At 34.2% G+C, this 23,925-nt stretch overlaps 4 protein-coding genes across 10 annotated transcripts in view; 2 read left to right on the top strand and 2 right to left on the bottom strand.

The window, feature by feature from the left end:
* Positions 1-34: 34 nt before the first annotated feature.
* On the top strand, positions 35-4,185 carry Rint1 (RAD50 interactor 1). Its single transcript, XM_066283477.1, has 14 exons — positions 35-348; positions 660-895; positions 949-1,122; positions 1,178-1,344; positions 1,403-1,526; positions 1,842-1,947; positions 2,002-2,227; positions 2,289-2,427; positions 2,502-2,582; positions 2,642-2,756; positions 2,861-3,102; positions 3,201-3,334; positions 3,394-3,559; positions 3,611-4,185. The coding sequence occupies exons 1-14, from the start codon at positions 214-216 to the stop codon at positions 3,822-3,824; spliced, it is 2,259 nt and encodes a 752-aa protein (XP_066139574.1). The 5' UTR covers positions 35-213; the 3' UTR covers positions 3,825-4,185.
* Positions 4,186-4,588: 403 nt separating this feature from the next.
* On the bottom strand, positions 4,589-12,096 carry xmas (RRM_XMAS2 and SAC3_GANP domain-containing protein xmas). Its single transcript, XM_066283466.1, has 19 exons — positions 11,796-12,096; positions 11,541-11,739; positions 10,953-11,151; positions 10,698-10,893; positions 10,540-10,641; positions 10,154-10,256; positions 9,846-10,037; positions 9,468-9,797; positions 8,993-9,413; positions 8,723-8,888; positions 8,397-8,671; positions 8,193-8,338; positions 7,500-8,141; positions 7,060-7,295; positions 6,841-7,004; positions 6,132-6,486; positions 5,923-6,074; positions 5,427-5,625; positions 4,589-5,369 (listed from the first exon to the last, which is right to left on the bottom strand). Exons 1-19 carry the CDS (start codon positions 11,840-11,842, stop codon positions 4,679-4,681), a joined length of 4,815 nt encoding a protein of 1,604 aa, XP_066139563.1. The 5' UTR covers positions 11,843-12,096; the 3' UTR covers positions 4,589-4,678.
* A 653-nt stretch (positions 12,097-12,749) lies between these two features.
* The window catches only part of LOC136340386 (uncharacterized), a 28,302-nt gene continuing 17,126 nt past the window's right edge, over positions 12,750-23,925 (top strand). Inside the window, 14 exon segments of the mRNA XM_066284436.1 lie at positions 12,750-12,939; positions 13,182-13,261; positions 14,493-14,641; positions 14,694-14,878; positions 14,937-15,058; positions 15,111-15,337; positions 15,388-15,461; positions 15,547-15,708; positions 15,776-15,915; positions 16,265-16,407; positions 16,698-16,801; positions 17,206-17,425; positions 17,663-17,768; positions 17,828-17,937. Of these exon segments, the coding sequence (XP_066140533.1) occupies positions 12,776-12,939; positions 13,182-13,261; positions 14,493-14,641; positions 14,694-14,878; positions 14,937-15,058; positions 15,111-15,337; positions 15,388-15,461; positions 15,547-15,708; positions 15,776-15,915; positions 16,265-16,407; positions 16,698-16,801; positions 17,206-17,425; positions 17,663-17,768; positions 17,828-17,937 (1,986 nt within the window). The 5' untranslated portion in view covers positions 12,750-12,775.
* LOC136340358 (uncharacterized) lies at positions 18,356-23,726 on the bottom strand. Of its 7 annotated transcripts, none has more exons than XM_066284397.1 (8): positions 23,405-23,726; positions 23,194-23,296; positions 21,560-21,991; positions 21,336-21,494; positions 20,972-21,278; positions 20,678-20,915; positions 19,488-20,619; positions 18,356-19,153 (listed from the first exon to the last, which is right to left on the bottom strand). In XM_066284397.1, the coding sequence occupies exons 4-8, from the start codon at positions 21,492-21,494 to the stop codon at positions 18,422-18,424; spliced, it is 2,568 nt and encodes an 855-aa protein (XP_066140494.1). In that variant the 5' UTR covers positions 21,560-21,991; positions 23,194-23,296; positions 23,405-23,726; the 3' UTR covers positions 18,356-18,421. The 7 variants fall into 7 exon arrangements, with proteins under 7 accessions (XP_066140494.1, XP_066140492.1, XP_066140491.1 ...); XM_066284395.1 differs by having other exon boundaries at positions 22,926-23,296; XM_066284394.1 differs by having other exon boundaries at positions 22,561-23,296.

Below are 23,925 nucleotides of genomic sequence, written 5' to 3' on the forward strand. Positions count from 1 at the left end.
GCAATGAAAATGCCGAACACGTCTTACAACTGATCTTTAAAAGATGACGTAGCTCAAACCTAACCTAACTAGTTACTTGTTACTACTGTGGGTGAAATGTATTTATTTTATTGATGATTTATTTAAACATTCAAATGTTGTGTATTAAATTAATATCAAATTTTTAAATAGGAAATTTGTTTCATTAAAAATTGAATGTGCTAATATTCTAACATGCATGCCAGTGATATAAAACGACAAGCTTTAAATGAGCTTGAAGAAGAATATGAAGAAGAGTTGTTAGATTTAGAAAAATGTACTGCAGCTCTAAATAAAATTCTTAAAGAAAAGGAAACATTGGAAAAAGAGGTAAATACTTACTGAAAAATTATCATATAAACACTTCCATTCTTAATTGATGCGATATAATACTAAGATAATAAGGAAAACCTTCCATTTTTCTAACAGTGGTTTGTTTAAAATGTATTTGTAATAGAATTTGTGAAAGTATTAAGACACACCGGAATTGAAAATTCTAATAATTGTTTCTATTTCATTAATAAAGTGATTTTTGTCTATTTTCTTAACTTACCTCAACCTTTCCATTTTCATTAGTTCTTCCCAGAGCTCACATTTTGGAACAGTTTTAAGCTTTCATTGTTGACATGTGATAATTTCAGTTAGATCCCTATGACACAGAAGGGTGCCTTGGAATCAAATTAAGCCAAGCTAGAGACCTAATTAATGAAGGAAAATCTGACTTGAAACACTCCAAGGAAGTTAACGATCAAATTGAAAAAAATCTTAATGAGTTAAATGAGCTTCGACGGGATTTGAAAGAAAAATTTGACAAATTAAACTGTTATCAGACTACATTACAGTACTTGAAGGTTGTTCAACACATTGAAAATTTATGGTAATTAACATAAAATAGCCCTGAACACAAAAATAAATTAAAGCCTATTTCAGTTCAGAACTCAAACAGGAAACCTCAAAGAGAGATGATGAGAAATGTGTCACTTTATTTGCAAATCTCACTGAAATATCGAGAGTTCTGTCTGACTGCAAAGTAACACATTTAAAGGAGCATCTTAAAGAATCTATTTTGTTTTGGCATAATGTTTTAAAAGATAAATTAGCAAAGTATGGCTTTCAGTAATTTTCTTTGAAAAAATGATAACAAAACCTTTGTTTAAAGGGACTTTTTGGATGTTCTTAAGCAAATGAAATGGCCATTCTTAAGTGTAAATTTTAGCCTTGTTTGTCCAATAGAAGTGAATGTGGACAGATTACAGCTTTTGAGTGAATATCTCCTCCAAATTGAAATTCCTCGTGAAAGCAATCTTCCAGTTGATGGTCCTTCAGGTACATTTTTCTTCTGACGTTTTTTGTCAAAATATTGCATAAGCCCATTGTTTTTCAGGCGTTTTGAGTAATTTTCTCCCCCCTTGCCTGCCTATAGAGATGTTAATTCAACCCTTGCGTAAAAGGTTTCTTTATCATTTTTATGGAAATAGAAAAACAAATAGACCAGATAGACCAGAATGGTAGGGAAAGTTTTATTTATCTTAAGGACTGCAAGAAGTAGTATAAGTTTGGATTTTTTTGTATTTGCACAGGAGTGGGTACAATTAATATGATCAAGTAACAATATTACAAAATGAAAATGTGCAAATAAATCTTTGCATCCATTAGAATTCACATACAGCATATACAGATAGACAGAGAATAAGAATAAACATAAATAGTCACAAAATTAAGCTATTTTTCAGTTTGTAATTTTATTACTTCAAATCATTGGCCATATGCTACTTCTGTGTAAACACTAAAAACTCCATACTTAATATAAACTTTAATCTTAGGTATTTTACTCAAATTCTAACTTGGATTAGAGACCATCAAGAATATGTAGGAACCTGGATGCAAACAGTCATTGAAAAATTTGGTCTACACCACCTGGATGTCAAAGTTAATAAGTTCTTATAACATTTTCTTTAAAAAAATTTATCATTTTATGTTTAGACTGAATTCACGAGGGGTTTAGTCCAACTTGCAGCAGAAAAACTAAACTCAGAACTGCCTTCACTTCAATTTGATGACTTCCACTTTTCCCATACAATTAATGAAGCTTTAGGATTTGATAAAGAACTGAGAGAGGTTTACAATTACCCCACATCTGAGCCGGGCATCATAGTTATATTAACGCAAGCCTCTGTTTTGGTCAAGTGGTTAAATATGGAAAAAAAGTGTGAGTTGTCATTATTATTGGTACAGTGATGGAAGATAGTTGATTGGCGCTAATATTGCAGATGCAATGGAGAAGATGGATGGTATTTTGTCTTCAAATACCATTGAAGCATTCGATTTGTTAATGTCCGATGTAGAGGATTTGAAAATTACTACATGTGCTGATGCTTTTATTACTTTGTTGCAGACTATAGCGGAAAGGTGACGTTTTTCAGAAATAATATACTAATTAATAATAGCGTGTTGAAACTTTATTAAAACAATATTTTTTCCAGATACAAATGTTTACCTCAACCAGGACACCGATTGCAATTTTTAGAGCTTCAATTAGAGCTGCTAGATGACTTCAGGGTGAGGTACTAGTCTAACAAACTGCATGCATTAACAATGTATCTCTATGCACGCAAACTTATAGATTAATGCAAATTGTGAATGCAGAACAAGGCGATTATATGGAAACCAAAGTACCTATGGTTGCCAATACGTTGTATTACGTGGAGGGTGTGTTGGTGGATTGGGGGTCCATGCTAGTAAGTCACGATTTGATGATATTTTTTTGATAAACTGTAGTCTGAAGTTGGTGTATTATTCAAGAAGCACATATTTTAACTTTAAAACTCAATAATCTTTACAGCACTATTTAAATTTGTATTACTACAAAACACAGTCAACTGGAGAAAATAATAAATATAATACATTTTCCTCACCAAAACTAAACACTTTAGAGGAATCCGCAACAACAGGTCTTGAAACTGATTCTTTATTTGTGGAAACTCTTGCTTTATATAGACGTTTTCGGCGAGATATTTTGTCTGGTTTATCTGAAGCCGTTCTCATTGAAGTGAGGAAGAAAAGTCGGGAATACCGAAGAGAAGGGTGAGAAGTAGTTATAAATGAGGACTTTTTCACAACTTTAAAAATTACATGAAAACATAACTGAAGTGTCGTTCTTTTGAGGATCGTTTAACTTTCAGATGGACATCAATGAAAGTGGGCAAAGACTTCAGAAGTTTGTCCCTCACCCCATCTGCATGTCCTATGTTTGAAGTTTTAGCCAAACGATTACACCAGTTGCAAAAGAAACTTCAAAACAAATTATTTACTACAGGTTGTGTTGATTTAAATCTTCCTAATATAAAAAAAAAACTACCTTTTTATCCGTTTTAGTTTGGAGGAATATAGCCACACAATTAGATACATTTCTCTTTGAAGATCTAGTAATGGATAATAGATTTAACGAAGGAGGGGCTTTGCAACTGAAATTTGACATAACTAGGAATTTATTGCCTTTATTTAGCCATTATACTGATATTGCAACCAATTATTTTCCTCAGTAAGAAATGTTTTTTAGCAAATATTTCAAAGTTGCAAGTGGTATTTTTAGGTTGATAGAGTCTTCAACCCTTCTAAATTTAGCGAAAGGTTCAGCTTTGCTGCTGCGTGAGACGTTATTGGCTCTTAAAGAAGCTTCAGGGGTGGAAGATACCAGAGGGAAAATGTTGAAAGAAACTGGCGTAAATTACTTTACCCCGGATATGGCGGTTAAGGTATTGAATCAGAGAACTGACATCACGGTGGATAGATTAATTGTGGATTGAAATAAGTAGTTTTCGGACTATGCTGTAAATGAAGTAATAACAATTAAATCTGTGATATAATAAGTAAGTTGGGATTTATTTTGTGCTACTTTTCATCTATGGGGGCAGCTACAATGGATTACAAATTGAGACCTAATCTCTATTTCAGTCGCAGGGAAAATTAGCCCAAGAGTAGAGTATATAAGTTATTGTTATATTTTACAGTTTTATTATTCCATTATGACAAATTTAGTGTTGATTTTATATAGATAGGGAATTTGTTAAAGTAGTGATAAATTAAATACTTAAAAGGTATCTGATGTGGCCGCATATTTTGTTATATATTATATTGCATTTTAATAAATATCCATTTCAATAATAATTAAGTGCGATTGGTGTGCGACACCTGTTCCTATGACAATTTCAGTTTCTTTTTTTTTCAGATACCTTTATCTTGTGCGAATCACTACTACTCCATAAGTGGTTTGAGCCTGAAGACTTTAATGAAGAACAGGGCTGTGTTTGAGGGTGGTAATTTGATCATTATGGCGCGCTTAACTTTTTCAGTTGGAAGCTTCCAAAGTTGATTGAGAACTAGTGGAGTGTTGTTTTAAGCCACGTTCAGGAACTAGTCATTCGTATCTCTTCTTATAGAAATATAATAAATTGGTATTCATGCCATTAGGTCTCAACAATAAGCAAATTATGTTTTGCATCTTACAATGTCGCATTTTTTTAAATTAAAATCATCTCGAGTATTTAAAAAGTCAATAAAACTCATTAACTTACGTTCAAGAAACAAAGTTTATAAAGATATAATTTAGAATTTAGTACAAAATTAAACTTATTTTCAGTTCATTCACAAATCACTTAATTTAATTATCAATAAATCTCTTAAACAAGTTCATTTCATCCATCTTTAGAACAACTTTAATCGAATCCTCCAAGTCCTGTATACTTCTATTCAAAGCTTTCATTTGATTTTTCTTTTCCAAACACATATTCTTTGGCGACCTCAGCAAACTTTTTTCAGCTTTATCTATCACACTTTGAATATCTTCAGAATTCAGACATGTCTCCAAATGTCTTTTCCTTGTAGATTCTGATGATTTTTTTGCATAATCCTCTGTTTTATTTGAAATGATTTTCTTAAAGCCTTCGATGGTAGGATTGTTCCTATAAAACCAGTCACTGGAACTATAGTCGTTGAGCACATTTACGTCGTAGATAACTATCAAAGTACTAAAAACATTCGAAAATATCTCTTTTGGCAAACTGAAATCGTGCTCTTTCAACAACTCGCGGGCAATTACTTGAATTGCCTCAATCCACGTTAAACTCCTAAAATCTCCATCTAAAGCACCTTCTTTAAGTACGTGTAAAACGGCACTTAAATGATCGTTAGGTTGCTTGAAAACTTGTGCACAATATGAAGTCACAATTCGCTCTAAATCATGTTTAGTATCCGGGGGCCACTTGTCAAGGAAATTTGGTAGTTTTAAATCGTTTAGCGTTGATTTTAAGAGATTTTCGTATGTTGGCGAAGCCCAAAATGTAGGAAAGTGCCTAGAAATGTTTATGTGAAAATTACATATTTTAATGTCTCAGTTTTAAAAGACGAACCTGTAATCGCAAGGTAAATAATAAGGAAATTTATCTGGGAAATGTTCTCTGAAGATTTCAGGAAAAGTTGCATATTCCTTACAATTTTTGTCAGTCACAATTTTGATTAGTAAATTTAAGGCTTCATTATAGAGATTTATCACTATGTTGGGGTCTCTCATGCAGAAATTGTATTCTTGGTTCCATTTGGCATAACTTCCTGAAATTAATAGTAAAGGCATGATTTTTGAAGGATTAAGGTGCATCATAAAACATGTAATTTCAAATAGGTGGCCAATGTTAGAAGAAACAAATATTCAGAACCTTTTTTGTTCATGAAAAAAAGCCAATAAATTTACGAAATATGAGCTCGGTTCCAACTATTTTAAATTATCTACGTATAAAATATAGCTTCGTAGAATTAACCAAATATTAATGCTAGGATTCTATAGAACTAAAACCTAACACATATCATAATGCATACTGAGGAAAATTGAATTGATACGTAATAACTTACCACATTTCTTCCATATTTCAGTGCACAAATACGTAGTCAAAAATCCATATAAATTGTCCATCTCCAAAGGTGGATATTTCTCAACTCTTTTAGCCAAAAATATCAACCCGTTGTCAATAACACTCAGCAAGTCTGACGAGTTAATACTGCAACTAAAATAATCATAAAAAGAAGTTACACAGATCAAATGAAAATTGCAACATATATACCTGTAAATTATGTAGTCAGATACTATACCGTTCGCCTTAAGATTGAGCAAATAGTTTTCGGAATTGGAGCTATCTTCCAATATAAGAACGACAGGTAACTTCACATGAACTCCGAAATCTTTCAAGTTTTCAAAAATGCGCTTTTGCAGCACTTGATTAAAGTTTTTAGCTATAAATATATAAGCGTTGGCATCACTATTTTTCACTTCAAATCCCTGCTGTTTTTCCACGCAATAAGTCACCGTTTTATGCTGTTCGATGTAGACTGTATTGCCGTATTTATTCAACTGCCAGTTAACACGAAACTTTAACATCCGTTCTAGCTTATGAAGACCCGTAACCACTTCATTTATATCTGCATAAAAAATTATAGGCGTGAGACATACATTACTTACAAAAAATAATCGAAGTCCCTTATTTTTGAGAGCTTTTATTTTAGAAACACTACCACTGTTACATTTACATTAATGGTGTTCGTACGACTGTATACATATTTTCTCACTATGAGGCAAGAAAAAATAACCTAAACTCATCAGTTGCTGCTAATTTTCAATCGACTTTCTTAAAAAGCAACAATAATCAAAACCACAGTACACCACAGTATCTTTTTTGTTCACTAAAAATCAACTACAGCGTTTCCGAAATATTAGCTTCCAAAAATAACTGAATAATATGTATCTTCGACTGTTTCTAGGAGCTGTTTATTTACCTGGTAAAGAAATGACCACTTTCCAATAGATATGCTGATGCCACTTTTCCTTCAGCTCGCAGAGTCTTCGCCGCAAAGAGGAATAAGTTAAATGAAACAGTCTCAACTGCTGTATTGGAGGATCGGCAATCGCAAGGAGCTCGAACGAGTAGCCATATTTATACCTAATAAGTTATATAAAAAAATAAACCAAAAAAGTCATACTCCACAGACTCTTACCTTTTCATGTCTCTTAGAGCTGATTCCTGAGATTTAACCTGAAAATCTCTTGCGCAATCATTGACGGATTTCGTGTTTGCGAATGTAGGCCTACAGTCGAAGGCCTTGCGCTTTTTCATGCGACTTATAGTAAAGCTGCGCCATTTCTGACATATTCGTTTGAGAAATCGACGTTTGATGTTACCATTGATACGTTTTAGGATGTCTTGGCGAAGTTTTAGGTCCACAGTTTCGACCTAGTTGTAATCCATATTTATACTTGTCAGAGAAAATGTCAGCGATTGATGAAGTTTTTAACTAGTAAAAAGCAATAGTAGCGAGAAGAAAAAAAATAAGCAAAAATCGGCCAGAAGGAGAGATTGAAGTGCTATATTTCTGTTTTTCTGGTTGATACGATGTGGTTCGATTTTCATTTCATAATAAGATAATTTCAATCTTACCATTTTTGTAACAATGCTTTTGACTGTAAGCTGAATCTCCAACCTTTTCCTTTCCTCCTCATCCTCCTTTCTGCGCCGTTCCATCTCCGCCATCCGTCTTCTTCCCTCTTCTTCCTGCCTCTTCATCTCCTCCTCCAACTGTCGCTCTCGCTCTAACCGCCTTTCCCTTTCAACCTTCTCTTGTTCTTCCCGCACTTTCTTCTCGGCCTCTTCCTTCAACTTCTTTTCAACTTCTTCTTGTTTAAGCCGCTCAGCTTCCACCCTTCTCTTCTCCGCAGCTTCTTCGTTCTTACGTCTAATTTCCTCATTCCACCGTCTCACTTCCTGCTCAGTTTTTTTTCTCTCCTCTTCTTCTATTTTTCTACTCTGTTCCTCTTCTTCTTGTTTACTTTTTTCAAACGTCGACTTCTGCTCCAAGGACTGTATCAACCCCATACGTTTATAATCACTAGGAAAAATGTTGGGAACTTCGGTAGTTGTCGTGGGACGATTTAAGACGAAAGTAAAGCCCCCTTTTCTGGTGACATCACTATTTTTTTTAGACTCCTTTGTAGCGAATATATTTGTGGGGTTGAAAACTCGTTCTAGGTGCTGCAACCTCGGCTCTCTTTTGTTTGGAGCAGAAGAGGCAAATATGTTTGTCTAAAATGTGACTATTAATAATCACTTGAAAAGAAATATATTAGTGATTACCTGACGAGATAAGTTTTGGTTTGCTTCGTTGCCTATCGCCTCAACTGGGACTGAACTCCGATCGAAGATATTTGGATTCGATTGGGAGCAAAACATATTATCTGATGCAGTTTTGCTGTCAAACTCATCTTTTGGTGTAAATAAGTCTAAAAGAAATATAAACAATGATAAAACTTCAATGTGGATTAAAAAACAAAAAGCTACCTATGTCATCTTTCAATTTAGAAGCAAAAATGTTATCGGGTGACTGAGGCCTACTCAAAGGCTGGGCAAAAATATTGGCAACTGCTTCAGGCTTCGATTGCGTTTGTCCGAAAATATTAGGTGCTTTTACAACTGGGGCAAATATGTTTTTAACATCTTCTTTAGTCTGTCCAAAAACATTGGATGAAGTGACTCGTGTCGCGTTTAAGTTCATCTGCTGAGCTTTCGGAGAGAAAATGGTGCTTGCAACGTTCTTTCTCTCTGGCGTAGACTCTCTAGAAACGTCTAATTATTTTCACGTTTAAAGCCGAGAAAATGTGATTTACCTGGAGTCACCTTCATCAAGCAATTGATCTTCAATACTGAGCTCCAATTCATTAAACATTTCATCGTGGACAAGGAAACCATCATCGTCGAAACTATTCTGTACTACATGACTAAAGGTTTTCGCGCATAAATCTGAGGAAATTTCTCCGCCATTCACTACCACCCCTAAGAATAAAATTGAGAACTGTTATGGAAAAATTACAAATTTCCACAAAAATTACACATATCAGATTAGGATTAAATGAATAAAAAAAGAATGAGGAACTTACCGATTGTAGCTTTTTTTTTCTCTTCTATACATCTCGACCGCTCCAACACATAAGGAAGTTCTGGCGTGATGAATGAACTTCTTTCAATTAAAAAACTGGTACAGTCCTTGTTCACTTCTATCCCGTACGTTTTCATAAAATCTATAGTGGCTTCATCGTCGTCAAAAAAGAGCGAATATGTCAGCTCGCAAATTGGATAAAAAGAGATACTTTTGGGAGGGGTGAAGCACTTGATTAAAGACTCTATAGCTTGCTGTCGAACTTGCACAAAATAACGCATTAGAATACAGGAATTTAAATACGTGCTTGACCTGATTAATTTGAAAAATTTCACGTAGTTACGTTTTTCAAAAGCTGAGTATACTTGGAGGGCGAACTTTATTTCCGGTGACTTTTGGATGTCTCTGTGCAGTTGTTGCACCTATAAATTAAGTCTTTGATGGAGTTTGTGAAACAAATAAAACCTAAATTTTACCTCCCACATGAAATTACCATCGCCTAAATTAAGTAAAATTATGTAAGAACGAAACTCAGCCTCATTTGGACACTGTTCTCCTTTAAGCTGCAAATCGTGGTACATATACTTCAAAGTTTGCAGACATTTAGTCAAATTCTCAGTGTTAATTTTCTGATCAAAAACAGATGGATCTTCACCCATTAGTCTTGCTGAACAATAAATGTGAAACCTGGCGCATTGCTCAACTAACTGTACTGACTGCTGACAACACAGAGCCTGTTGAGTTATGTCCTTGCGGATCCCTCTAGTTCGGTCCCATACAAAATGGAACCATTCTCCCATATTTACCTTCAAAATTTAGATAAAAACGTATGAAAAGAAAAGTTTTATGTTCACCTCAGAATCGTTTTCGGCTAGTTCCATGATTTCACACATGAGATAAATCATGGTCATTTGTAATACAGTGACAGGTCTAAGTTCGTGAGGTAAAGGAGACTCTTGATCAGCCGAGCTGCGGCTGTATTGTTTAATGGCTTTTGAGGCATCCATGGAGTGCTTTCCTGCACCATCTTGCTCGTACAAAGCAACCTGTACTTGAGAAATTCTTATAAATAACTAAATAATGTAGAAATGTATCTGTAGATATGAGAAAACAAATGACTTAACTTTGTCTAACAATGAAATTTACAAAACTGAATACTTACCTGATGTTGGACTTCTCTCAGGAGACGTTCCTTTTCGGGGCACATGTCGGGGCATGTGCCAACAGTGGGGCTCGATTTGAAATGGGATTTTTTTAAGTTTAATCTATTTTTTGGATAGAGAAAATATTTATATGAAATAGTACATATTAGGTGCTTATTAAAAAAAAAAAACAGCAGTAGAAGGTGAACTATAAAGATGGGGCAATGACTAAATCATTCTCTAGTTACTGTTAAACATTTCACAAAGAGATAACAGTAGATGAAGATAAGTTAATGTGTAAGAGTACTAATGAGATTATTTTCAATTTTTTTATAATATGCACATTTAATTATGATAATGATTAATTTTTAAATGTTAATATGATATAATTTGACTGAATCCATACCTCAAAAGTTTGTCCCTTGCATCCAACAGTCTATATCTCTCCTCCACAGTGCTTGTTTGAGATTTTACAATTTTCAAAAGTTCCAATTGTTCTGCTGTTAACCTGAATTTAATTAATTTAATTCCACCTTTGCTCTAAGCTGCAAAACAATACCTTACATTTTAATTTTCCCTTTATTTACATTTTTAACTACTGGACTAATTTTTTTTTTAACTCCCGATGCTTTTTTTGGTTTATCTGCTGCAAACACTGAAGAAACACCTGCGGTTCTTTTCCATAACCTATTTAACTTAAGTGCCTTTTGGGGCTTGATTATTTCAAGTGGAGCACTGTCTGCTGTAAAGTCTATGACATCTATAATATCGGGTTATTTAAATAAATGTGAAAAATTTAAATGTTATTGAAATAAGTACCCCTCACTTCAGAATAACCACTCATGGCAGCTAGTTCCTGGTCAATATCAGTCTTGTTAATATAAGGAATGTGGCGCTTGGCAAGTTCATCTGGCTTTAAGTAAAACAACTTGTGTTTTTTAACATATTTTTCTCTAACTTTTTTCCTTGATAGATGCTCTGGATCAGTCTTGGGTAATGATGGTATTGGTGGTTCAAACTTTAACAATGTCCAGCTTTAAGGCCAGGTTTATCCAATTTCTTAATTTTTAATTATTTAGTCTAAATTTTTATATACTAATTTTTAAGTCATGAACATAGAATATTTATCAATGACAATGTTTATACACAATCTCAACTTTATAATATATAGTGCAGTTGTAAATGAACACCTCTTCATTGTTTTTTCAACTCCTTAATGTACGAAGTTGAAACTTGGTATATCGTAACTACTATGAAAATACCACATTTTCACAGTTATTAATTAACTTCAAAATTAGACTTAAGCCACTTTTAATATTGGCAGGAAAATAATATTATATTCTTATATATACTGTATAAAATACAGAAACACAAACATATAAAATAAAAATGAATAGTTTAACTTACAGGCTCAACTTTAAATGAATGTCCTTCATATTCACTGGGACCAGACAAGGCATTCAAATAGTCATTTTCATTAGTGAATTCAATAACAATGGATCTTTGCTTAGGTTTGAAGATCAGCCGTACAATTTTGCCATACTGTCGAAAATAGCTTTTACACAAAGACTTGTCGAGATCAAAAATTTCTGGATATAAGGTGCATCTGAAATGAACTTATGCCATGAGAAATTTTGGCCAGAAAATATAGAGGATACATACGTTATCTTAAAGGTTTGTGAGACGGGCTTTGAAGATTCAGGATCCATTTCTTAGTAAAAAATAAAAATGTGGTGTAAATGTGAAAGAATCTCAGAAGCAACCACGGTGGTTATTGGAAGTTATTTGTAAAAAGCTATATGTATAGTAAAGAAAACCCTACAGTAAAGGGTGTTTTATGCAGTACTAAATTGAGGAAAAAATCCCAATAAAAAATTTCATTTTCAATTCAATTAAACATAAATTAAATTAATACTTTATAAATGCAGAAAAGAATTCGATAGAAAACCAAAATAAACATGACAAAAGCAAACGACATATAAGTGACAGTGACAGAAAAAGAGAGAACGAAAATTCCCTACATTACGGGGAAAACAAATGAAGGATTTTATTAAGTCATGTGATTCACTGTGTTCTTTGATAAAGGCGGGAAAGTAATGTTACACTAAGAATTAGAGAAATAGATTTGTAGATTTATAAATTTTATATAAAGGGAGATTTTATTAAATAGGGATGCATGAAACCTTAAAATCAGTTTCGAAGTCTTGGAGAAATACTAGTTCACATAGTATAATTTAATTCACTATCAAAGCTAATGATACAGGTACCAACATTTCAAAGTCACTATTGTCTTTTTTTTATTATTGTTTTATAGACCATTTTATAGACATTACTTCATTTCTCTCTATTTTGTATTTGAGCGGAAAATAGAAAGGATTGGATTTTAACAATTCTCTTTTCTTAAAGTTCTATTATTCAGAATTCATATTCACTCTAAAAAAATTGTGGTAAATCGCCACATTTTGTTTCATTTTTGTCAAGTAGACTGAGAAATTGTGACCTACGCCGAATACTCGGAAAACTCAATTGTTTTTTAGCGCCATTACGTAAAATGGCGACCGTTATTAAATATAAAATTTTGAAATTAATTGATTTAATAAAGGGCTGAAGGTTATTTTTATTTTGAAAGCATTAGAGCAATCATGAATTTAAATGAAGGAGTACTTAATAATCCAAGTAAAGGTGGTCGACAACGTCATTTTAGAATAGGGCTAATGGGGCCACCAGTAAAACCCCCGCCCCGCGCAAGAAGTGCTCTCTCTTCCAGTAAAACCTCGGAACTTCCATGGGGAAGAAGTCACGATAGGTAAATTCCTCGATAAATTAACTGCTAAATTTCTGTTGTATTTTTGCGACGAGTCTTAAGAATCGTTCGCAAAAATTCTCTTATACAGTACTGATAAGTACCAAATACTTCATTGTACAAAACTACCTCATGTAACAATTTATGAGCACAATCATTATAATAAATAAAACCACGACATAATTAAGGATTAAAGTTAAGGGGGTCATCACAGAAAAGTCTCCCTTAATAAATATAATTTTCAGTTTGGTCCTAAATTCGTCATCCAACAAAAGATCAACTACCTCCAAATCAACCAGCATCGATGAAGATCGTATTGTTGTCGGTAAGAAATCTTCCCATACTATTGAAACCATTTTATTTTTATTGAGACAATGACATTATCATTATTATTATTGCTAAGAAGCAACAAATTATAAGATTAAGTGAAATATAAAAATTGTTCATTTAACTGTCTCTCGTACTCCTATGAGTTTATTTGTGATTTCATTAAAAAAATCAATTATAGAAATGTATATGAAGCTAATGATGATAAATTTTAAAATTAATGACAACCTTACAGGGTGTTTTGTAAAGCCGGAGCGTTATAAAGTTTTTTTTTTTTTCAACGGGGTGACCCTTCATTCTTTTCATGTGATAGAATTCTCTCTTGAGGCTCTGCTAATTCCTAAACTTTTTTACCCTGGCATACAGTGATTCGAAACTATTATGCTTTAAAACTAATTTTAGACTTCTTCAGTGCAGCAGAATTATTGGAGGGTGTAAATTTAGAGGTTGAGTTAAATTAAAAAAAACATATACATATGTATATGTATGTAAACCTTTTATTTAACTATTTTTAGGGAGTTTCAATCACAGGGCGATCGGAGCTATAAACGTTACATTACACTCAACATTCTAACTATTAATATCATCTTGGACATTTTCACACTACTACTAGACCTATAAGAAACCAATTAAAGACCATAAAAAAAACATGATGTTCTATTGCTTCTAATAAAATACCACTTACACCTTATACGAGGATCACACATTTTTTACATGTGTCAAATCTGTTCATAAATTTTCAAGAATACGAAGATGTTTTCGAAAAACATTTATGACCTTTACGGAATCTTTTTTTAGTTTTTTCGCAGCTTTAACTTCAACTTTACTGGATCTTGAAGTAGTCACGGCGGTCTTGATGGATTTCACTTTAGGTACAGCTCGGCGAAGTCAGAAGAACTTGAACGTCTTTTACCTAAAATATGACATTTATCCTATTACCGAAGTTCTTGCTGTAGAAAAAATATGTACATATATCTGATGTTTAAATGAAAAGCCTATTTTTGATCCCATCCGTTAAAAAAGTTTCCTTCTTGGAAATTGATTTTCTCTTTGTTCTTTTTGAATACTTTTTTTCCAATGCGTTTCGGATCGGCAATTTTCAAAATTTCAAAACCATAGCGTCGACGTTTTATACATGATTAATGTGGTAAATGGTAGAATAATTATTATCAATATTTATGCTACAAAATATAACTAAAGTGCAATAATAAACTATAATATTGTTTCAGCCATAACTGAGGGGCGAGGTCAAGCAAGATGTGAAGTGGGTATCGCAGTTGTAAATGTTACTAAGCCAGTTTTGGTGTTATGTCAGACATCTGACTCGCAAAACTACATCGATACCCTTACGAAACTCAACATTTTCAATCCATCAGTAGTTAGTTTTCCGGATACTCTAAGAACGTATCTAACGCATCTTCCATTTACAGATAGTATTCCCTGCCACATTCGAAACTAGGAATAATCGATTACTTTTAGAGATCAAGAAATATTTTAACAAAACAAAACTCATATTCATACCAAGGAAAGGGTTTAATAAAGAGAATGCCCTTGATAAGTTAACAAAAATTTGCATTCCGAAGTCACTATGTCAGTTGTATGTCATTAAAAATAGGTAAATTCCCTGAAAATATTTCACCCTTGAATATGTGCCATAATTGGAACTACACTAGATACTACGCATTAGCAGCAGCATCAGGACTTCTCACATACCTACAAGAGAATTTGTTTATCTATTACGCCACAGATTCTATTTATATAGAATACGAAGCCTCTGAGGGCTACGCTGTCGTTGGTACGCAATTTCCACCTCTTTTTACATAAAAATAAAAGCTACTTATACATAGATATCGCTACTGCAGATCGCTTAGAATTAGTTACCAGCAACCAACCAGCGCAAGCAAATAAATTTTCTACGCTTTTCGGAGTTATGAATCGATGCCTCACTAGAGCAGGAACCAGGCAGTTACGATCTCTCGTTTTGCAGCCCCTGTTTTCTCGAAAAAAAATTGAAGATAGATTGAATTGCCTGGAGGAATTGATAAAAAATCCCGAAATGCTCCTTTTGGTTCAAGTAAAAGGTAACTCTCAAATTGGGCATTAATTAATGATTCGCATGACTAGGCGGTTCTCCCTAAACTGTCTAAAGTGGATCAACTCTTGTCACTGACTACTTTAATGCCTCAGGATGCTCAGAGGTAAGTTCCGAGGAGAATTGTTGTAAACACGCAAAACAAATTATTGAATTAGATTCACGGAAATCTTAAAAGTATAATTTTTCAGCTGCAATAATAAGCAACTGAATTACCTCTTGCTGTTAAATAGCGTTTTAGACACTATTCGACCTCTAAAAGAGGCACTCAGAAATGCGTCTCAGGATTTCTTTATAGAATTCAAAGAAGTATTGGAGCAAGAAGAGTTTGACCTAATAAAGAATATGATTAGGTAATGGGTATTTTCTTTATTTTGTTCTGTTTCATCTTAACTGCATAACTCTATGTTCTTTTATCAGAGAAACTATTCACGAATCTGCGTACTCTGGTACTGGGCAACAAGCTGAACAACAACGGATATGGGCTATAAAGCCGGGTGTGAACGGTCTTTTAGATTTACTCAGGAAAACTTATTCAGAACGTGTTGATGAAATGAGGGGTAATTATAAGTTATGTTTTAAAACGATAAAAAACAATGATACATTCAGTTTTAAATTTCATAAATGTCTGAATACTGCGTGTCTATTTAATATTTTGGATGTAACGTATGTTTCGTGACTATATTTATAACAAATATAAGAGCAGTGCTTTACAAACCATTAATCCTTATTTCAAGAAATTTTTATCATTATTCTCAAATCATACCCAATTGAATGACTACCATTTTTTCTAAATACAAATTTTAGCTAAGAGTTTTTAATAAAAATAAGTATTCAGAATTCGTCGGAAACTCGCACACTTTGTCGCACATTGAACTGCTACTTAAGTGAACTATAAGCTTTTTTTAGCATATGTACACAAACTAGGACAAAAATACGATTTACCTTTAGCATTGGCAAACAATAACAAGAAAGGATTTCACATTGTTATGCATCTCAAAAGAGGAAAAAAACGCATGAAGAGGTCCGATTTGCCGCAAGAGTTTATTCAGGTAATACTTGTAGACTTCTCTATATACTTAGAAATTACTAAAGTCTGCATCCCATAAACAAATTCGCAAACCCTAAGTTAACATCTGGCAGAAAGTTATCAATTATAGAACAGATACATCACCTCACCAATTTGTGCCTAAATAAAAAGGATCAAAAACGATCATCATAGTATTTCCGACTTATAATGCAGTACAGAGCTGCAAAATAGTGATTTCAGATTTAGTAAAAAGATTAAGTTTAAAAATGTGATTTGAGGTGCTCTATAAAAATGCCCTTCCGGAATTTGTAGGTGTTTTCTCTCTCAACCGGTTTCACAATGAAAACAGTGGAAATCGTCAACTTATCTATCAGAATAGAAGACATGTTAACTGACCTTCTCTATCTTAGCAATCTGTAAGTAGATTAGTTTAGATTTATTTAAATTTTGTTTTATGCAGGAAGTTTCGAAATTAGATTACAGAATTGTTAACAGGCTTATTAGATGACAGATCGTTAAATATTTAAGTTACATATTATTAATATCGATAAATGAAAAACACCCAAAACAGTGAATCATGTGGATGATAATAGTACAAAAGTTATAAAATTCCATTGCCTCATTAACTATTTCTGAAGACTAACTTCTGTTTTAGAGATCTTCAATGAATACAGGGAAATATGAGTTTTTTATTGTTAAAATTATGCAATCTAATTTCGGAACACTGCATAGGAAGTTTAAAATTGTTATCAAAATTATATTTCTATTATTCAACACATTCTTTATTTAATTTTTAAACATTATTTGTATAATGTTCCAGGACGATACATAATATCACCCTTAATCTGAAGCAGTATTTTCCCCTGTTTTTTCGATTGATCGGACATATTTCTTATTTGGACGTTCTTCAATCGTTGGCAGAAGCCAGTGCGTCTAATCGATGGGTGCGACCGAAATTCGACGAGTACACGGAAATCATCGGAAGTCGACATCCCATCTTGGATTTTCTATGCAAGAAACCACCCATTGCCAATCCAGTGGTGAGTAGAGAATAAACAATAAAATTATAAAAATTAATTTATTAAAAGTTGGTCTTCAACTGGCATTAACATACTAACTCATTAAAATTTAATTTAATTTCTAAAATTGAACAAAATTATTAATTCATAATTATTATAAATAAATACTTGTTTGAAATCTCAAATGTGCTATATAGATATAAAAAAATTATCAATAATTAGCTCGTTGCTAAAAATCGTTTATTCTTTCCATTTCAGAGCGCTTGCAGTCATTACAATTTGCACATCATCACTGGACCAAATGGAGCCGGTAAAAGCATCTTTATCCGACAAGTAATGATGCTACAAATTATGGCTCAAGCAGGTAATTATTGCAATATTAAAATCAATTAGGAGTATTAGTATCGCAATGTTGCTTTACAGGATGTTTTGTCCCCGCGGAAAGCGCAACTTTTCGATTGGCCGACAAAATGTTCGCTAGGGTATCGAATGAAGACGATATGGAAAGCAACGCGTCAACATTTATTCTTGAGGTAAGTGCTTTTCATCTAAATATGAACGGAAATATAAGCCTATATCGCCCTCATAAACAAATCACATGCAAAGGTTGATTTAAATAAAATCGTTAAATCCGCCAAATATGAAATTGAAAGTGTTAAACATTATTTACTTAGCGATTAGAAGTTTGATTGGCTGAATAAGAGCGTTACAATTAGAGTTGGGTTATTACATGAAGAAGGTCATATTCACTAGTGTGGTAACGGATTAGGGGGAGTTACACTATAGAAACAAAACTACGACATACTGCTAGCAAATATATCTGAGATATTGGCATAAATGACAAGACATTTTTATAGCGTGGACATGCACCATACAGCTACGTTACCGATTTCACTTTTGTGTTGTGTCTAACTTAGGACTTAAATAGACGAAAAAAAATTTAAACAACTCTCAGTTTAACATATTTATAATTTTATTTCTAAGACAATTTTTTTGTACTTATTAATGTATCACAACTTAGCTTAACCCGCATTTGATTCTCAATACCGGAAGCACCTCCTGAAATATCCTTAGATCGAAATATAAATTCTCCTTCACTGCGCGTTCCATGACTAACTTTTCCGAGTTATAAAATGAAGCCAGCGCGGCACTTTGCGTCGCATTCAAGGCAAATATTTCCAACTTTAACCTAACAGCATTCTTCACTAACACCTTCCTACTTTTGTCCGGAAACAAATATTTCTTGGCTTCTCCCAAGTTAATCAAAAAGTTGTCATCATTATATGGAGTTTTACTTATAACTAAAAATATGTGGTTGGATGGTCTTATTTTCACTTTTTTCACTACGTAGCCCAAAGAGTGGGTTGCATTGATGTGTTGAGGTATTTTCACTACTTTAATAAACAACTTGTCATGCACGTTTGTTGAAATCATGGGCATGTCAGAGTCCCCCAGTATTGCCCAACTCTGGTTTTTGGGCAGGTTTTTTATGGTAGTTGGACAAGCATCTTGATTTGCAGGGAGAGTTATAGAGCCTGACTCTGTAACTGGAACTGCTGGGAATGGGTTGGCAATTTGGTTTGTTGTAAACTGCATTTGGTTGACTTGTGGTTGCATTAAAACGCCTCCAGGTAAAGAGATCATAGGTTGGGTTGACGGTAGTTGGTATGTGGGTTGTTGAATTAAGTTTCCCAGCATTGATGTGGTGGAGACGAGTGGTACCTGTTGCTGAGGAGCGATGATTGACGGCTGGAAATTAAAAATAATTCCGCAAGTGTACATTTTTTCCATGAAGTTTCAATCAATCATAAAACTAAACTTCTAACCAAATCAACAGCAAATTTACTTTAAAGACACATAATTTGAAATTGCGAATATAACATTTTCCAAACAGGGTTCGCAATGTCTTAGCAATGAATCGTAAATTTAAAGAATAGTACTGAGTCGCACGATAATTTCTAATTTTAATAAACAGAAACCATATAAAATCTTTAAAATTAGAGGTAAAAATTATCATTATGCTGTTAGTGTGATTTGAGCAGTTTATATGTCACAACCAATACTATAATTGAATCCAACTTACCGCTTGTTGTATATAAACCACCGAATTGGATATTTGGAAATTTGGCGGCGCCTGATTTACCAAATTCTGTTGTTGATCCACACCACTGGATGTCATTGTCATCCCCATAGGCAGCCCCATTGGACTCATTAATACACCTCCTTGAGTTGAATTTGTTAAGAACATTGATGGGCTAATAGTAGTGGCATTAGACAAGGGATTCTGTTGAAAAATATTGTTTCCAAATAACGTTGGATTCTGCACAAACAACCCTGCAGTTGAAGCTGTTGCAGGGGTTTGCGACACTATTGGTGAGGAGCTTGATGAGGCAGAGGAAATTGGGACAGATGGTAGTATTGACCGTAAAGTTACTGTATTGCTTGGCTTTAGATCCTCAGAGTTACATTCGCCTATTCTTGATGCCATAGTTTTAGTTCGTTTAACACCAACGCTAGGGTTCTCATCAGAATCTACATTTGAGGGTGTTGCGGGGGCCTGGGGCGCTATTGATGACGAGGATGATGAGGCAGATGAAATTGGAACAAATGGCAGTATTGGCCGCAAAGTTGCGGTGCTGCTTGGATGTCGTAGTTCAGTGTTGCACGCAACTCTTTTTGGTGTAATTCTTTTGGGTTGTTTAATAGTAGGAGCTTCATCAGAATCTATAGTTGATGACGATACAGGGGCTCGAGACGCTATCGATGACAAAGATGATGAAGAAGATGAAATCGAGGCAGATGGTAATATTCGTCGTAAAGTTGCGGTGTTGCATAGTTTTCGCGCATCATCACTTTTAGATTTCAATTTTTTAGTTCGTTTTCGCCTATTAACCCTAACGCTAGGCTCTTCGTCAGAATCTATGGTAATAATACCTTCTTCCAATGTTTCATTTTTAGGATACTGTATTAAGGTGTCATCTGTCTTTGCAGCGGATTCCAATTTAGCTTCCATATTAATCAATCTGAAGCCCTCATCTAAATTTTTCACGTGATTATTTTCTGTTTTCGGCTCCTTCACCAAAACTTTTTCCCTTTCTTCGCGTCTTATCACAGCCCTTTTACTACGTGCAGTTTGAGTTTCATTGCTGTTAATTGTACGAAACCGTGCTTTTACGCTAAGTAATTTTGACAAATCAGCAGATGACGGCAAATTTCTGCAAAGTAAATTTATTTAAGTCTGCGACGCTCATCACACTTTTGAGCTTTCCTCACCGAAAAATCCTATAAATCTTTGTGGCGGGAATTCCTTCCACAAGATTACTCATCTTCACAACAGGTGGATGAAGCTCCGTTCCCCCGCGATCATAGTAACTTTTGGGAAAGTTCACAATGCGACAGAGGATCTTCAAACGAACCAAAGACCAATAGTCAATATTTTCACGATGAATGTTTTTCACAGCCTTGCAATCAAATAAAAATAGGGGCACCACCAAACCCATACCATTAACATCTATTGAAATAAAAATATTCTCGAACTGAAATATTTACTGATTCAAATCTATGTACCTACGAACGGTATTGGAGTTTTACGGCCTTTCACCTGCAGGTACCCATATCGTCTACAGGAAACCTTCTTATCGACTAAAGCCATATCCCGGAAAGTGGTCAGGATATTTTTCAGTTCTATAGCGTCGTCTTTCTTGATTAAAAATGTATTTGATGGAACGTAAGGGTGTTTGGAAAAATAGCTGTCGCAGTGGATGGTGTTTATTTCATTTAAAAGATTCAATTCTGCCGTGCTAACAGAAAATTTCAGGGGAAACTGCGAAGGGCCTGCGGGACATGCCAAGAAGAACACCGCTTCGTTTACCACCTGAAAATAATAGCATTGCTTGGACCGATTTTTAACACTGATCTCTGAAACACTTACGGACAAAAGGTCCTTGTATAGGGTTTTCTTGAGCATGCCCACTTCCGCTAAAATTTCACGTGATGGGCGAATTATGAAAGGAACAGCGATTCTATCTATTTCTTCCCAGCAGAATTTTCCTGTGTATTCATCAGATGGCGTTTTTGGATTTGATCCCATCTAAGGAAAAAATAATACTTCCAAAATTCAACCAAACTAGTTTATTAGAAAATCAATAAATATACCTTAAAATCTACAACAGCTCGTACGAAATCTTGCGCCGTTGATGATGGTTCTCCAGGAAATGGAGATATTTACGATTCAGGCCCGGATAGCCTGCAAATGGATTATCGTAAGCGGTCTCCAGAGGGTGCTAATTTTCAACCCTATTAATATATTTTTTTCCAATGTTGGGGGTGGTTCTAACATATCTGGGTCCGGTGAAAATTTGGTTTTTGCAACTTTTGAACCTGACTATCATTTTAAATATCCATACAATTGTCTCATTTACTTTTATTAATACGCTTTCTTGGCGACATTCTACAGTCGAAATATTTTTTGTCTCAAGTCAAGTCTCTTTTTGTTACCACGCCACATAAAGCAATCTCTTGGCATTTTACTACCTGGGTTTCTTGGAACTAGCAATTCGTTAGGGTTTTTTACCGCTCATGTTTTGTCTGAAATAATAAACATCAGAATTTACGACTTTCTTTAGATAAACTTGAAGCCGTGGATGGGTAACCATAAAAAGTTCTTTAAGGTCGATAAAATATTGCCTGAGAAGTTAGTCAAGAAAGGTCTACAAAATATAAATAAATAAAATACCTTCGCTTCGTGTCTATTCGACGTAAGAAAAAAAATATATATCGACAGGGAATCGAATATGTTTAGAATTTTTTTTTAAGTTGTAGACTATTCGGTATAAACTATATGCAGATCCGGTTTTTTTGGAGCCAAGACAGTAGCAGCAAATACAACTACTGCAATTAATACATTACTAGTTTGCTATATAAATTATCTTCGAAAACTACTTTGTTGGCGAAATGGGGGGGGGGGGGGGGGTAAGAATTAAAAAAAAATTTAACTAAATATTTTTTGATTTTTGGTACCTCCAGAAACTAGCTTGTTGGTAAAGCTAACAGCACGTTAATAATTTGGCCCTGAGATGCCATAAGATTTAATATAGAAATTTTACAAAACGTCATATTGCCGATACTTCTAGATAATTTACGGAATAACTAGTTACCCAAAGAGTGCGAAAAGTAATACTCTACTGCACGCTAAGCTAAGCCAGCATGCCGCCGGAATTAAGTGGGGTGAAAACACTTTTGCACTTCATAGGTACAATACTACGAGCGCACGTGTGTGAACTTAAGTATCTTTTGTAAGTTAAACTACACATTAGACTGCATTAAACTGTTTACGCGCACGCTCGGAGGAAAATATTTCAACATCATATTGCCACGAAAAATTTTGATGCTGGCAACTGCCGCTTTGAACTAGGTAAGATAAAACTTGTTCCCACACGTGTGCGATAAAGTGCTCTCTCCGGTTACAAATGGGTACAGTACAAGCCGTTGTTTTTAAAGATAATTCTACTAATAGCATAACCTGAACATGGTACAACACAAACTGTCAGCTACAAAAGATTATGTACGCGTGCGCGTGTTTTACACGTGCGTGTGTGCAAAGTGCATTTTTCCCGCGCTAGTCAAGAATTGACAATATTATTCATTTCCCGTGAGAAATATCCAATGAAGAGAGAATATATTGTTGCTCTTTTTGCTCAGATGGTTAGACACCATTACTTTCGTAATATTCATATTATTAATAAATATTTTAAAATTAACGGAAATCTTGCCCTATATAGCAATAACACCTTGGGAGACAGCTGCAACTGAAACAAAATTCTCTGAGTCCATAACAGAAATAAGCTTGGTCCTTTCCTAATTCTAGCTCAACGTGGCAACATAACAAAACTCCTGTAACAAAACTCAAACTAAACTTTGAGGTTACAATTTACTCAATTTACTAAGGGAAATTGTTAAGAATTGAATAGTTTACCACATAATATAACATTGAATACTTACATTATATTGACACTGCGATACTGAAAATATTACTTTTTCTTAAAATCATTCTTAGTAATTATTCTCAATTAACCAGAAGTAACTATCCACAAAAAAAAAGCATAAACAGGAACCGTCAGATTGAAACCTTTAGTTCCTCCCGTGTAGGTGAAACTCCTTTACAGGTTGCCGGTTGTTACTTTAGGCACAATTTATTTCCTCCAATTGTTGTATGTCCTGTCAATTTGTCCTTGCTTCCTGTATTTTTTATGGAAAACTTATCCAAGTTTGTTTTATTTTATACCAATTCGAAAATTGTAACGAACCATTGCTAGTAACTTAGTTAAGATAAATGGTAGAAGAAAACACTGAACAGTAGAGGGCAGTATAACAAGTGGCAACACCGCAGCTGCAGTTTCTGGACGGTCAATATTAATTTGGCTTACCCGGCCAACGCTGCCAAGTTTCTATGCAGTTCGTAGTCGTAGTAAAGCATGGATTGAACGGTTTATAGTTATAGGGCAGATTGTTGTTGAAGGGGG

Source organism: Euwallacea fornicatus, chromosome 7 (assembly GCF_040115645.1).
Source record: "Euwallacea fornicatus isolate EFF26 chromosome 7, ASM4011564v1, whole genome shotgun sequence".
NCBI lineage: Eukaryota > Metazoa > Arthropoda > Insecta > Coleoptera > Curculionidae > Euwallacea > Euwallacea fornicatus.